The 14,051-nt window shown below is 51.9% G+C and overlaps 6 protein-coding genes across 6 annotated transcripts; 4 read left to right on the forward strand and 2 right to left on the reverse strand.

The window, feature by feature from the left end:
• Positions 1-859: 859 nt before the first annotated feature.
• MAA_02325 (uncharacterized protein) lies at positions 860-1,327 on the forward strand (the record flags this gene model as incomplete). Its single annotated transcript, XM_007820323.2, has 2 exons — positions 860-988; positions 1,076-1,327. 2 exons carry the CDS (start codon positions 860-862, stop codon positions 1,325-1,327), a joined length of 381 nt encoding a protein of 126 aa, XP_007818514.2.
• Positions 1,328-1,600: 273 nt separating this feature from the next.
• On the reverse strand, positions 1,601-2,062 carry MAA_02324 (uncharacterized protein; the record flags this gene model as incomplete). Its single annotated transcript, XM_007820322.1, has 1 exon — positions 1,601-2,062. One exon carries the CDS (start codon positions 2,060-2,062, stop codon positions 1,601-1,603), a length of 462 nt encoding a protein of 153 aa, XP_007818513.1.
• Positions 2,063-3,885: 1,823 nt separating this feature from the next.
• On the forward strand, positions 3,886-4,892 carry MAA_02323 (uncharacterized protein; the record flags this gene model as incomplete). The annotated part of the gene is made up of 2 exons (XM_007820321.1): positions 3,886-4,242; positions 4,299-4,892. The coding sequence occupies 2 exons, from the start codon at positions 3,886-3,888 to the stop codon at positions 4,890-4,892; spliced, it is 951 nt and encodes a 316-aa protein (XP_007818512.1).
• Positions 4,893-5,701: 809 nt separating this feature from the next.
• On the reverse strand, positions 5,702-6,177 carry MAA_02322 (copper resistance protein Crd2; the record flags this gene model as incomplete). The annotated part of the gene is made up of 3 exons (XM_007820320.1): positions 5,702-5,778; positions 5,855-6,052; positions 6,120-6,177. 3 exons carry the CDS (start codon positions 6,175-6,177, stop codon positions 5,702-5,704), a joined length of 333 nt encoding a protein of 110 aa, XP_007818511.1.
• Positions 6,178-8,682: 2,505 nt separating this feature from the next.
• MAA_02321 (Major facilitator superfamily domain, general substrate transporter) lies at positions 8,683-10,484 on the forward strand (the record flags this gene model as incomplete). Its single annotated transcript, XM_007820319.1, has 3 exons — positions 8,683-8,828; positions 8,933-9,060; positions 9,370-10,484. The coding sequence occupies 3 exons, from the start codon at positions 8,683-8,685 to the stop codon at positions 10,482-10,484; spliced, it is 1,389 nt and encodes a 462-aa protein (XP_007818510.1).
• A 423-nt stretch (positions 10,485-10,907) lies between these two features.
• Positions 10,908-12,161, forward strand: MAA_02320 (uncharacterized protein; the record flags this gene model as incomplete). The annotated part of the gene is made up of 3 exons (XM_007820318.1): positions 10,908-10,945; positions 11,003-11,628; positions 11,698-12,161. The coding sequence occupies 3 exons, from the start codon at positions 10,908-10,910 to the stop codon at positions 12,159-12,161; spliced, it is 1,128 nt and encodes a 375-aa protein (XP_007818509.1).
• Between the last annotated feature and the right edge of the window lie 1,890 nt (positions 12,162-14,051).

Raw genomic sequence — 14,051 nt, forward strand, 5'->3', positions numbered from 1 at the left:
CCGCTGAAAAAGGGTGAGTTAGCAAGGTCAAGTTGATTGAAGGCCTGAATCAATCTGGTGCGCGTCAGAAGATTTGATGGAAAATGTGCGGCGCGATAAAACGGTAATTTTAGTGGGGCGTTTTGGCGCGCCTGTGCCTGCCCAATGACTAAGACAACCGCCCAATCGCACCAGATAACATCGATGCGGGTCTCAGCATCAGCGAGGCGGCAAATGGCATGCGTGCCGAGCAAAACTACTCGAGGTTCTCCATTGTGACCGTGATCCAGCATGAACAAATACCCCCAGGCTCGGATAGGCCTGAGCCGCATCTATCCTGTCAATAACTTGTGTATCAAAATTTTGTTATATATGTCCGTCTCTAAATATGTCTGGTATTTCCCGATCAGTTGATCCCCGGAGGCACCACTAATGGCTTCAAATGTCACACCCCCCGCCTGCCAGGGAAAAGATAACGTTGGAGCTTGACGCCCTGCAACTAGGCTGAGCCACAACAGTGCCTCGTCATGGCATCTCAGCGCCGCCCAGCTGACATGGAGGTCTGGTCGCATAGACTCAGTTGTTAGTTAGTAGCTGCACAGTGGCCATTCAGAATTTCAGTGGTCCCGCCAGCGCCACCACTTCAAATGTGACTCGCGGTTCTTTTCAAATCGAATATCGCGAGTTCTCGACGTCAGCAGAGACTACATTATTGCTCATCGAAACCCCAAAAACGTCAACTTTTTTTTTCGTTTTATACTAAACCAAGAATTAACCTGGCGTTCCAACGGCGCAAGGTCCCACCAGTCCCATTTGATCATCGTTTCTGCCCCGGAATCCTCACAGACAACCCACCAGAGTCTGGGGAACATACGAAACAATGGGTCACACATCAGAACCAGACAGCGGGATGAAAAGGGCCGCTGAGGTGTCGGAGGCCATGTTATCGGTACCAGGATATGCGGATGACTCCATGTTCTTTACCGTCCGCTACGGACACAAAGCAAAGGTAGTACTTTAGAATCCCCTTGCATCACCAGCTGTCTATAACAGCCTAGGGACTGCTAGAAAGCAATGGCATTGACGATATCTCTAGGAGACGCTGAGAAAGTGTGATTATGACGAGTTGATGGAAACCCTGGACAAAATGACAGCGTTATGGTTAAAGAGTGGAGGAGGCGGTGCCAAGCCAGAGCCCGGTGCAGAGGAACGACATGCCCAAATCATGGAGCTGCGAAGGCATTGCTTGGAGATTATCAAGGACTTCCCCGACCTCGTCCGAGACTTTGACCGATTCCACGCCAGCTCCAAGGCTGCTCTGTCAGCAGTCATGCGATCCAACACTTAGGTGGTTTCGCACCATGCCGCGCATGGTACGTTGGATTCATGTCACTTTGGTATTGAGCGATTCTTTGATGGCTACTTGAGAATGTCCAAGGTAGGATTTGTATTATTATAAAGATTCAGGGTAGACTCCGAAAGTCTGTCATCTCCCATCAAGTTCCGGTGCAGCTTGTCACTGCGATATTACGAAAATAGAGTCTACATAAGTTACCGTCTAGCCCAATGTCACACAAGACGCCGCCCAAGTCGCAAAAACAAGAACCCCCCCGATTTGTTCTTATAGAATCAATGAAGCCATGACGACGGCAATGCCCATGGCCAACCATGAGTTTTGCGTGGTGGTCAACGCAGCGCCGGCGGTAGGCCCGGTGGTATGGGAAGAAGTCGGGACTGGAGGACGTCCAGTGCCTCCAGTGCCTCCGGTGCCTCCGGTGCCGCCAGCGCCGCCAGTGCCAGTAGGCAGGATGCCGCTCGAGTTGCCCGAAGGAACTGGTGATCCCGAGGCGGTTGAAAGAGTTGGATAAGTAACGGACGTGTCAGAGATGATCACTGCGGTCCCGTTGTCCTCGGGGGCAGTGGTTTCAGTAAATAGAGGCGGCGAGACAACAGTAGCGGTGAACTGAGACTCAGAGGTAGCGATCGGAAGCTCCGTGGGGATCAGAGGCTCAGTGGAAATAGACATGGCCTGAGTGAACGCAGAAGCTGCCAGAATGGCAGACAAGGTAGCGGTGGTTCGCATGTTGAGGGTTTAAAGTAAGGTCTTGCAAGGCCTCGGAAGCTGTCTGATGCTCTGGTTGCGCGTATAAGTGCAAAGGCCAGGCAAAACGGCGAACGAGTCTGGTGCTTTTGCTTGGGATAAATGTGTATAGCTAGGAGAGAGATGCCATGCTTCCAGCTCGAGTAGTGCGAGGCCTTTTACTTATAGCCCATACCGGGCATAGCGGCCAGCCCAAGAGGTTGGCGAGCAGATGTGCAAAGTTGCGGCTCATCATGACAGCAAGCACGCGTCACCCCACCATTACAGATATTTTCGTGTCGCTATTCTTAGATGGGCAATGGACAATTGGACGTTGGTGTTGCCACCGGAGGCTGTGGTATCAAGCCTTGGTGGGTACCGGTGGTGTTGCGTAATCGCCCGTTGTGCCGTGCAGAGAAGGTCAACTGGTAGCCACAATGAGTGGCGCACCGCCACAATTTGCGGCTGTCTCTGCGCCGGGAGGCCGCTAAACCGGTAGAGCTGGCGAAGGCGCTAGAAGCCAGGCCCTGGCAGTAGTGAGTGACTCTAGGGAGTTCGGACAAAGTTTTCCCTTCTTGTCGTCAATGAGTCAAGGAAAGCCAAGTCTGGTCTTCTCTGGTCTGTCTGATTTCCTAAAAAAAAAAAAAAAAAAAACTGGTTGAGGGTGGTGTATTCCCTGAAAGTCCTTGGAGTTGCTTGCTATTGACTGAACCTTGGAGCGCGCATCACAATGGCTGTGCTAGAATATCCGAGGTTGGCCTTTCTTTCTCACTTCGTAATGCCTGCACACACTGTCGCTTATCCAGCAAACAGATGCAGATCGATCGGTACGTCATCAGCAGACTTAGCCATCCCCAGCCTCTCTCGCAACCCGTCAAAGGTGTATCCGATGGTTATGATTGGGTTGAGAATCGGATCGTGCCATGCAACTAACTGTCTGGAATCTCTCGTCGTCAATTGTATTTTTGGAGCAACCGACTTCGTCGCTACGCGCAGAACCAGCCTCTTGGCGACGTCAAGCTTATCCTGCCTCCTCCACGTACACTCAGCTGTTCAGCTATGTTCAGCTGAGTGGGCAGCAATCCGTTTTGTGCGAAGGCTGGGACAGTGCTTTCCCAAATTCAGCGCTCTCATCAGGATTGGGTCAAGGCTCTCTCGTGACGCTCAATCATCCTATCAATGATTCAATTTTGCTGATGTTATGCAATAGTCACGCCACGGTTGAGGGCTCACTGCCTCTGCGGCGTGACTGGTAAACGTATGACTGCTGCGTGTTTAGTTCCCCGAAATAATACTCCGCAAGTCGCTGTGCATTGAGGCGGTAAATGTTCGTTACAATGAATTCCGCCCATGTACGGAGTATGGGAACCCAAGATACCGCGTAATGATGATCATGTCCCAATGACGCCGCCTCAAACAGCTTCACACATGACTGGTGCAATCACCAGAAATTGCCAGTACATGCACTCCCGAGTCCCTACTATCACGACTATCACTCAATTGGTGTTCTGGGCCGCAACGCCAGCGCTGAGTGATCAGACTGATGCGCTCGGTTTTATTTTCCACCTTAAATCCAAGGCACCACCCATCACCCCTGAACCCTGGCCTGAGGCTCGGGAAACATCCAAGCCACATGTGCACGCTAGGCGAAACGCAGGGCATGAGCTGTCCTGACAAGCTACTGGCCAGCAGCACTGGCCAGCTTGCCCGATCGCAGCAACACCAAGTATCTAATACGACGACAAAACTCCTTCGTCGAGTTGCCCTTCCATCGCCGCCCGGTTCCATACATCTCCCACGACATCGTCGTACTGTCGACCTCCACCATGTCCAACTATTACGGCGGGCAGCCGAATAACCCGCAATACGGCGCGCCAGGAGCAGGCGGTGGCGCCCAAAACCTTCAGTTCTACCCATCGTCATACTCGCCCGCCGTGTCGGGTGCTGCAACCCCTCAACAGGCATCATATGGCTACGGCGCCGGCGCATCCGGGAGCTTCGGGTCCGGCGCCCAAGCTGGCTTCGCGTCGGCTGGCTTCGGCGGCCCAGGCGTATCAGGCCGAATGGGCGAGCACGGCGGCCTGCGGACGGGATGGCTGGCCGCCTTCTCGACAGAGGGATACGACGGCGAGCCCCCCTTGCTGGAGGAGCTGGGGGTTAATTTTGGGCATATACAGATGAAGGTACGTCGCGGCCGGCCGGGCGGCTTTCCAGAGCTGCTGCTGACAAGTGTTTCCAGACGCTAGCAGTCTTGAACCCCTTTAGACACATTGATCAGCACATCATGGACGATTCTGATCTTGCCGGGCCGATCCTGTTTTTCCTCTTGTTCGGCACCATTCTGCTGCTCTCTGGCAAGGTGCACTTTGGATACATCTACGGCCTCGCGCTGCTCGGGTCAACGTCGCTACACATGATCTTGTCGCTCATGTCACCGACCGAGCCGCCGTCATCCGAGTCATATCACCCTCAGTACAATGACCCGTCGTCGCCCCCTCAACACCAGCAGGGCGGCCATTTCTCTGCAACTCTCACCTTTCCCAGGTCAGCGTCGGTTCTGGGGTACTGTCTTCTCCCGCTCGTCGTCACCAGCCTTTTCGGAATCGTCATGCCGATGGACACGCCCCTCGGCATTGTTTTGAGCACTGCCGCCATCATGTGGTGTACGTACAGCGCCAGCGGTATGTTCTGTGCTGTTGGAAGAATGAAGGGCATGAGGGGTCTGGTTGCGTACCCCCTGGCCCTGTTCTACGTCGGTTTCGGCATTATGGGAATCTTCAGCAGCAGAGGCAGTGGGTCATTGGCCAATGCAGCTGCTAAAATAAACGCTTGAAAGGGGGAAGCACGTGGTAGGCACATTTTGCATGATACGGACGGAGTCATATTGGGTGTGGCGAACCAAAATAAAGGGCCGGGGTTGGGAACGTCGGCTAGGGCCAGAATCACATTTTGATGGTTGGAATTAGCAAGCATTTATAAATGCAATGGGGGGAGGGGTTGTACTATATTGCCTGGTGCGGCCCTGATTATGATAACGACAGTGTCAGAAGGATAGGGAGCTGATAGTTCAAGGTCTGGTATATAAAAATAGTAGGCAAGGACAAGATAATTTCACAAAGTATACAAGCATTGTCTCGCCTAAGGCATTTCATAGTTGTGTGTATATGACCGGAAGTCGAATAAGGAGCGAAGCATTAGGTTCTAATCATGTAGCACAATAAAGGGTGTTGGTCACAGCAAGGTGTTTGCTTGTCTCGTGACGTAGCTACAAAAATTGTAGTATTCAGCATGTGCTATGATAATTGTTGCCGTATACTGTGTATCTACTGCTAAGGGGCCTTGATTGAACCACCTAATGGCAAGACAGCATGTATCCAACCTGGAATGTCACAAAGTACACGGAGTAGCATCTTATTATCGTGTTATTCTATCAATAATGTCGTATACGACAGTTCTCTTAAACGAGTAATGGACAACTCCCTATACCAGATGCAAAGTCTGTCTTCAATTCGTCCTCCTCCACCCCGTGCCTCAGTCCGAAACGCCATCTGACCAGCCGCTAGTTTATCCTCGGCGAATGCATAATAGAAGAGTAAAAGTACAATGGATTATCATCAACGATGGTGGTGGCCATGCAAACGTTTACTTTCGTGTGGTGAAGTCAATTTCAAGCGCTGGGTTGAAGCCACCGTCGCGTGCCTTTTCGCAAGTACATCCATCTAGAACGGAGTCAGCATAGGTTCAACCCATAGATTATGTTTTTCCATTTCTTTCTGAATTGGGAGAGAGGCATACCGGCCGGTCTTGAGCCACAGGCACATGTTGCACCAGAAATAGCAGCGTTCTCGGTAGATGCGCGGTCGCAAGTGCAATCGCCGGCAGGTCTGGCTCGGCATGAGCATCGAGGCCCCTCGACCTTGTTCTCTAATGAGGCCTTGTCGCAGGTGCAGTGAAGAGCTGACTGCTTGCCGCAAGAGCAGGTGGCTTTCTGGGCTGGATTGCATCACGTCAGTTCCCATTGCACTGATGAAGCATATTCACGAGGTACTCGACGACATACCACAGGCGCAGACGGCACCGTCCTTGGCGCAGCAGGTGGAAGCCTTGGTGACAGTCATGTTGGTTCAGGGTAAAGGCAAAAAATCGAGGTTGGTTACGGATAATGCGTGGTTTTCACAGCTTGACGTGGTTGAAATTGTTATGGTATGAAAGTTGTCCAGTTCCAAGAACGAAGTCAAGGGACGATCTCTTTATAGATTCAGTAGAGCAGTGATGTCAGTGAGTGGTACGACCCGACCTGACGGGACGGTCATCATAATAGATGGGCAGTGATTGGTTGCTTACCAGCGGATTGGGTAAGCCGGCCAATCAGAGCGGGTGTATTTACAAGCATCTGGTGAGCAACCGGCAATGCCGCCACGTTACCTTGGACTAAAGTGGATCAATTGAGGCTCGTTCCTGCCTCTGGCGTGACACGGCGCAGATGCATCTCAGCATTACATTCGTCCTCATAACGCCGGGTTTGCAAGGCAAGGAAGTCGACCAATTGGTCTATAGGAAACGCGAGCGACGACAGTGGCTGGGCGGTTGAATTCGCATTGGGCGTGCCCTGCAGCTAGGATACCGTCTTGTTGACTCGGTAGGATCTCTCACGCTTGAACATTCGAATTCGGGCACATCTCGCTTGCAGTTTCCTGCAGTTACGAGCTGCCTAGGTCATATCGTCTGCCATCTAATCGTATATATACACATTTAGGAGTCTTTCATAGCGAGGCGGCATCAGCACGAGTTTTGAGCAGAAGCCATGCCAGTTAGCCAATCAGAGCAAGTTTTATGCTTGGTTCTTGCCTGACCGAGAAAACACCGTTTGGGCTGAAGAGTTGTCTACTCTATCCAAGGCTAAGGGCAGAAAGAGAGCAAACGCGCGACAACTGGGGTGAGATGAATTCAAAATGCACACACCCAATGGCGACCGCTAGAGCTGTGCCGGCGAAACTAAAGAGGATAATAGGATTCTTCATGACTTTTGTCAGAGAGGATGGGACGTGATAATGCTAGAGTAGGACGCTCAAAGTTCATCTACAACTTGGCTCATCTTACGCTTCAGCTAGGGGGACCAATACCAAGCGCCTAGTCAACTCAAGCTACAAATCATTTGGGCCAAGGAAAGTGATCCATGACCATAGGACACGCGCTATGGTTGGGGTATGTGACAAATTACACGGACATATTTACCCAGGTTAGTATGCCTGGCTGTAACGTAAAGGAGCAGGATGCCACATGCTAACACACCTTGCTGTCCCCAGACGGCCTATCAGTGCGGGCGAAAACGCGGGGAACCAGCTGCCGACTAAAATTACCGATTGGTTCCGATCTGACGTGGCACGGAGTAGTCTGCGCGTATGTACTCCGTACATACATATGCATCAGGCTTGGCCAGCCATGAAGGCTCAATTAGTAGTGCCACAGGGGTGCTGAGCACGGAGCCAAGCTACCGCAAACAGAAGAGACCCAGGAAACCTATCGAATCTTGACGGCGCTCATCCACTAGAACTGGAGACATCAGTAGCCATTCCGCAGTGCTATACAGCTGCTCTTGTTTACACCGCCGATGATGACGAGTCACGACGACGACGACGACGATGTCGATCGACCGGTCCACTTGGGGCTGGACTGTGTTGTGTCTCCATTCATTAACTACTTCTACAAGTCCTTTGTCGCGGAACGTAACGCCAGACGGGATAGAAGCGGGACGGATTTGGTGTCTTCTGGCCTGTCTCTGAAGGACAACGTTGACCCGTCATCCGTGCCCATAAAGTGTCTTGGTCATCAACTCCAGATGCTAAGACAGACCAGCTCATGTCTCAAAAACATCATCTCAGCCGGCGGGATGGCGCAGAAGAAGGAAGACCGCTAGTCATCCTGCCGCGTCCAACGCCAAGGCTGCAGGATCACCCTCGCTTCCTCATTTCAATCCCATTGCTTTCGGAAGCAGATACATCTTTCCGATGGACTTGATCGACACGCATTGTACTACTACATACAGTCCTTTCCCCGCGTAAAACCACCCTTGTCTAGTTCCGAACACTTAATTTGGTGGAGCAGTCGATCCTGGTTCACAGGGAACCATACGGGGTACTACCAACTCTTTATTGATGGTGTGCCTCCAGAATCAGCAAGAGGCTGATGGCGAATAATCGTCTGGACTTTACTCTTCTGGCCAGATCAAGGCTCTCCCTGTGACAGCAAATTGCAAACCCTTGTTCTACAGCTCTGGCTTGTCGGAACTCCACCCGAACCCCGAGCCTAACTGACAATATGAGGCTTTATCTGGGTCGTAACCGTTGGTGTGCCTCTTCTTTTTTGAAGGCTACTTGGCGGACAAGGTTCCCGAAACATTGGAAATGTGTAGAACTTGGCGGTTGATGATCTGAACTCATCCATTCATATTTCGACAGTCGCCCCCGTCTCCGGCCATCTCGCCTGAGTACTCATCCCATAGATGGAATTTGCTTTGTTCCTGAACAACACTTCTCTGTAGACGCATTCCTCTGTGTCGGTATAGTACCTACTGTTGAACGAGCTTGTTGTTTCTTCAACGTCTTAGTCCACCCGCTAGGACAATGGCTACCGAAAAGCCCGACGACCACGCCGGGCACATAGAGACAACCATGTCCGGGTATGACAGCCAGGGCGCGGATAGAGACCAAGGCCTCAGTTCTGCGACGTCTGAAAAGGCCGCGGAGCGTGGTGAGGTTGCAACAAATGAGTAAGTTTTCCGCCGCATTGACAGAGGCAGTTACGCAACGGCCGCACAGGAGCTTTTCGCCGGGAAACGGCCTCCGTGGTGGATGGTTCTGACGTATAAAGCAGATATGGAGAATCACTGATTCTGTTCGACCCGGTTGCTGAAAGGAAGCTTCGACTAAAGATTGATTTATATATCATTCCGACCGTGGCCGTCCTGTACCTCTTTTGCTTCATTGATCGAACAAACATGGGTATGTGTTTGCAAAAAGACACCAGTGACAGAGTACCAGCTATGATGCTGGGGCCAAGGGCCCTACTACATCAAGATTGAATAAGAATTTAGCCTTGATACCTGGGCAAAAGAAGCTGATTTTGTTGTATAGGCAACGCAAAAATTGCAGGGCTAGAGGCCGAACTCGGATTTACAGGTTACAACTACAACGAAATCATATCAATTTTCTACATATCGTATATTCTTTTTGAAATCCCCGCCAATCTTCTCTGCAAATACATGGGGCCGGGGTGGTTTCTTCCGCTTGCGACTGTGCTGTTCGGTATAGCTTCAGTTGCCACGGCATACGTCCACAACTTCGCCCAAATGGCAGGCGTGCGGTTCCTCCTGGGTGTCTTTGAAGCCGGCATGCTGCCAGGCTGCGCATACTATCTGTCAAGGTGGTATCGCAGGTCAGAGCTTGCATTCCGCTTGGCGCTTTACATCATCATGGCCCCCCTTGCCGGCGCGTTTGGCGGGCTTCTTGCCTCGGCGATCCTGAATCTGGACAGCTTTGCCAACTTGCATAGGTGGCGCATGATATTTGCTATTGAGGGCATCATCACCATTGGTCTGGGCCTCGTTGCGCTCTTCACCCTCACGGACCGACCGGAGACGGCACGCTGGCTTACACCGGAAGAGAAAGAGATGGCTACGGCTCGTGTCAAGTCGGAGCGGGTTGGCCAGACGGCTGTGTTGGATAAAATTGCCACGAAGAAGCTCGTTCGCGGAATCCTCAGCCCCGTCACCCTGAGCACATCATTCATCTTTCTTCTCAACAACATCACCGTACAAAGCTTCGCCTTCTTTCTCCCGACTATCGTCAGGACAATTTACGGATCAAAGAGTACCATTCAGCAGCAGTTACTAACCGCGCCGCCGTACCTCGTAGGGGCCGTGTTCATGATTCCCTTCCCCCTGTTAAGCTGGCGAATGGACCGGCGACAAATCTTCATCACGCTATCGGCCCCATTGGTCATGGTCGGGTATTGCATGTTCCTCGGATCCACGGCGTCGTCTGTCCGGTACGCAGCAACGTTTATCATCGCCATGTCAACCTTTACCAATGGTGCCATGTGCAGTGCCCAGGTGTCTGCGAATGTTGTCAGCGACACGGCCCGAAGCTCAGCCATCGGAGCTAATGTGATGTTTGGAAATATTGGAGGGCTGCTTAGCAGCTGGGCCTTTCTACCGTGGGACGCTCCGAATTATCACATCGGCAACGGGCTGAATCTGGCTGCCGCGGGCACGATTTTTATTGTCGCGTTGCTGACACACTTGTGGATGAGATCTGATAACAAGAAACGCGCCACGCGCGATGCTGATGAGGAACTCAGAGGTCTGTCACAAGAGGAAATCGAGGATTTGGACTGGAAACATCCAGGCTTCCGGTGGAAGCCTTGAAACGGGACTGAATGCGTATCAAGGATCGATACTGGTGGTGTACTTGATATGTATTTTTTCGTATTTAGATATGGCATTAGGTCGCCTCTCAATTCAACGAGTACAAAGACAATACTCTTGCCAAAGAATAAAAAACATCCATGCATATGTCGTGCTACCTCGGGGTTGCACCTTCCAGATCACGGCATCGGCATTCGGGTTATCCGCGCGAGTGGGGTCGACGTCGGAATAAGCTCGATAGCCTCACAAGTCACCTTCATGGCAACATCGGAGCATCTTGCATTTAAAAGCGGTGCGGTCCCTTGTAATCCATCTTGAAAAGGACAGAGATTCTTCCTTAACTGAGCGAGGCCTACACAAAACCTAGATTGCTGGTCGTCCATCCGCTCAACATATTGCAGCGACATCTGCAAGACTGCAACCATGGCTCCGGCTCCAATCCCAACAATCATCATCATCGGGTAAAGTAGCATCACGGGACCAGCGAAGCGCCTGCCAAACTAACAAGGCACATCTAGCGCCGGCGTCATCGGTCTCTCGACTGCCGTAAACTTGCAGCGAACATTGAAAGAGACCATGGGCCCCGATCTACCCCAGATTCTCCTGGTGGCCCGAGAATGGCCGGGTTCGATTCCAGGAGCCCCCCATCAACACTCGGTTGATTACGCCTCCATGTGGGCGGGCGCCCATGTTCGTCCCATCCCGGCGACAACGTCCCAGCTGCAAGAAGAAGCAAAGTGGCTCAAGCGGACAGTCGCAGAATTCGATCGGCTGGCTGCCGAGGAGCCAGCGTCGGGAGTGACCCGGACACTCGGCGTCGAGTACCTCGAGGCTCCCGATCAAGCCTATCAACAGCAGGAAGCAGCGAGCTTCAAAAAGGAAACCGGGCTTCCGGGATTCAAGAAATACGCAAAGCCCGAGCTACCTGAAGGCATTGCGCTTGGGTACGAGTACGAAACGTTTTGCATCAACTCACCAGTGTACTGCGAAACCTTGTTGCGGAAATTCGTGCTCCGCGGCGGCAAGACCATGCAGAAGGACCTGAGAAGCGAGTGGGAGGCATTCAGCCTGGCGGACAACGTAGCGTTTGTCATAAATGCAAGCGGCGCCGGCTTTGGGGACCCGACATGTTTCCCAACGAGAGGTATGGGCCTCCCCTGAACGTTCGGAGCATGGCGATGATGTACACTGATACTTGCAAATCTTTGCATAGGCCAAACTGTTGTGACTGATCTCGTTGATGTGCATAAAACCGTCACCAGACAATACAAAGATGGTAGCTGGAGCTTCTTGATCCCTAGGTTCTTCAACGGCGGCACTATTGTTGGCGGGACGAAAGAACCGGATGATTGGCGACACACACCGTGTGTGCCAACCCGAAAGAAACTATTGGAAGAGGGACTCAAACTAGAGCCGCTATCCCACGGAGATGACAAAATCCGCCCCAAAAAGACGATTAAAGAGGTTAGTGTCATTTCAGACATTGTGGGAAGACGCCCCACGCGTCATGGAGGAATGAGAATAGAGATCGAAGAGCGACGGATTCCTCACCCAAATAAGGACATGAACTGTTCTGTGATTCATGCATATGGTGCCGGCGGCCGTGGATACGAGATCAGCTGGGGTGTTGCGAATGAGGTCCTTACCTTGGCATCACCTCTTTTGGCCAGGTTATAAGCGGATTACATGTATCTGATTGAGAAAAAAGGAGCGTTTTGAGGGGATTGCTCATGCGGGGGAATGATGCGGCCATGACCAGTATTTTCACAAGAATGTTTTACAATCTTCATCTCCGCCGCTCCCTCTCGATGAGCATTACGGCCATGCCTTCTTCCCGTGCACCTAAGCCCCATGAACTCTACAAACCTCACTGGCGTCTATGTACTCTTGTGCTTTCTAAATACCTAGCATGTGCATAAGGGGACGTAGTACCCCGGTGTATCGCCTTGCGCTTACTCTTGACACCAGCTTGGCCCAGCTTCTGACCATATCCTCGCGAGAAAGTTGCTGGCGCACTGATATGGCCGCCTGCGGAAGTACCCTCCATCACGATGGAGTCTGGTTGAACGTTGAGTTCTCTGGCATTGCCAGGACCTGTTCCCGTTAGAGAACATATGCCTGCGTTGGCTATTCCTCAGACAAACACTTACCCAACGAATGGAAGCCCCAGCATCGTTGTGACCTCGAAGAGATGTATTCTCTTGTTCCCTTATCAGCATGTGTTTCGTGGAAGTATGCCTGGCGAAGCATACCAGGGGTTAGGAATTAGATAGTTTCCTAGTTTCCACTGCTTTGTAGACCTCTTGTTTCTTACCACGGAGTTACTCCAAGAAGCCCCAAGATCCGATGAGCCGACATACAATGGCGTCCCCGTGTTTCAACTCTACAAATATAGACATGTAACCCGATGCAACTGGCCGCATTAGCTTTGCAGGGTTCCATACAGATTCTCACTGACAAAGTCCTAAGGCCAGCCGGTTGCAAACTGCGTCCACACAGTCTGAAGCCTCTCCGGCTCGACAGAGGCATCGCTCGCCAAAAGCCGCGATAAACTGGAAGCTGCGTGCAAAGAAATGAAGCCATCACCAGGCCGCGGTCGAAACGTGGACGACTCGGGGCTCGAAGACGGCACTGCCGCCTCGGCAACAAGAGACCGGTCCACGTCTCCTAGATATGCTGCCCGATACATGGCCCCATTGCTCGCAGTGTATGAAGCCACTGGCTCGCGGCAGTCCAATGACCTTCCGTCGTGTCGCTGGTGAAACGGGCTGGCAGGATCTGTGGGTGCTATTTTGTATACAAAACGATGATTGCAAGTGTTCAGGGCTGACATGTCACCCCAGTGCCAGATGGTCGTGATAAGATACGGCAGTATTCCTACGTCCGAGGGAATACGCCAGTAGTTTATCTACCAAGACGCAAGCCCAAAAGGTTCGACGGCGGATCTCCTGATCCTTTAAAGAGTGACTCTGGTGATACTCTTTGTTTAGTCTCATGATTTGAGCCATTCGAATGGCGGTACTGGCGTACATCCAGTGACTATACGCCTTATCAGAACCATTCTCTTCCGACTGAGCAAGGCCTTCGAAAACAGGGCTTGGCCATGCAAGTGTATCCCGCGAGATGCGCAATGGCGACAGCTTGGGCGCACTTTGTCTTCCTCGGTCAGCTACGTGCCAGTAAAACGAACCAAGTCAGCCATAGAGCCGACGGAGCTATGATTCAGTTTGGTTGATGTACCAAGTCACACATGCCTGCGGGGTCCTACGACGTCGATGTGAGCTCTGCTCATCCATTGTGGCACGAGGAATATGGTTTCGGTTGCAGTGTCGGATGGGGAATCGGCAACGTCGGGAGGAGAAGCAGTTGCAACATCTGCTTGTGTCGGACGAGACCATCGGGATTGCCGACCCCGCAAAATACCTAGGTAGATATGCTTAGATGTATTGCGCCAATGAATTTGCAAACTAAATAAGTACACAGTAGTACCTAGTCGTTAGTTATCTCCGATCCTGGTTTGGCTTGGACTGTTGGGTTGACATGCAGGGATAGCGCCGATAAACCTGG

The sequence above is a fragment of the Metarhizium robertsii genome (genome assembly GCF_000187425.2).
Source record: "Metarhizium robertsii ARSEF 23 chromosome Unknown MAA_Scf_1, whole genome shotgun sequence".
NCBI lineage: Eukaryota > Fungi > Ascomycota > Sordariomycetes > Hypocreales > Clavicipitaceae > Metarhizium > Metarhizium robertsii.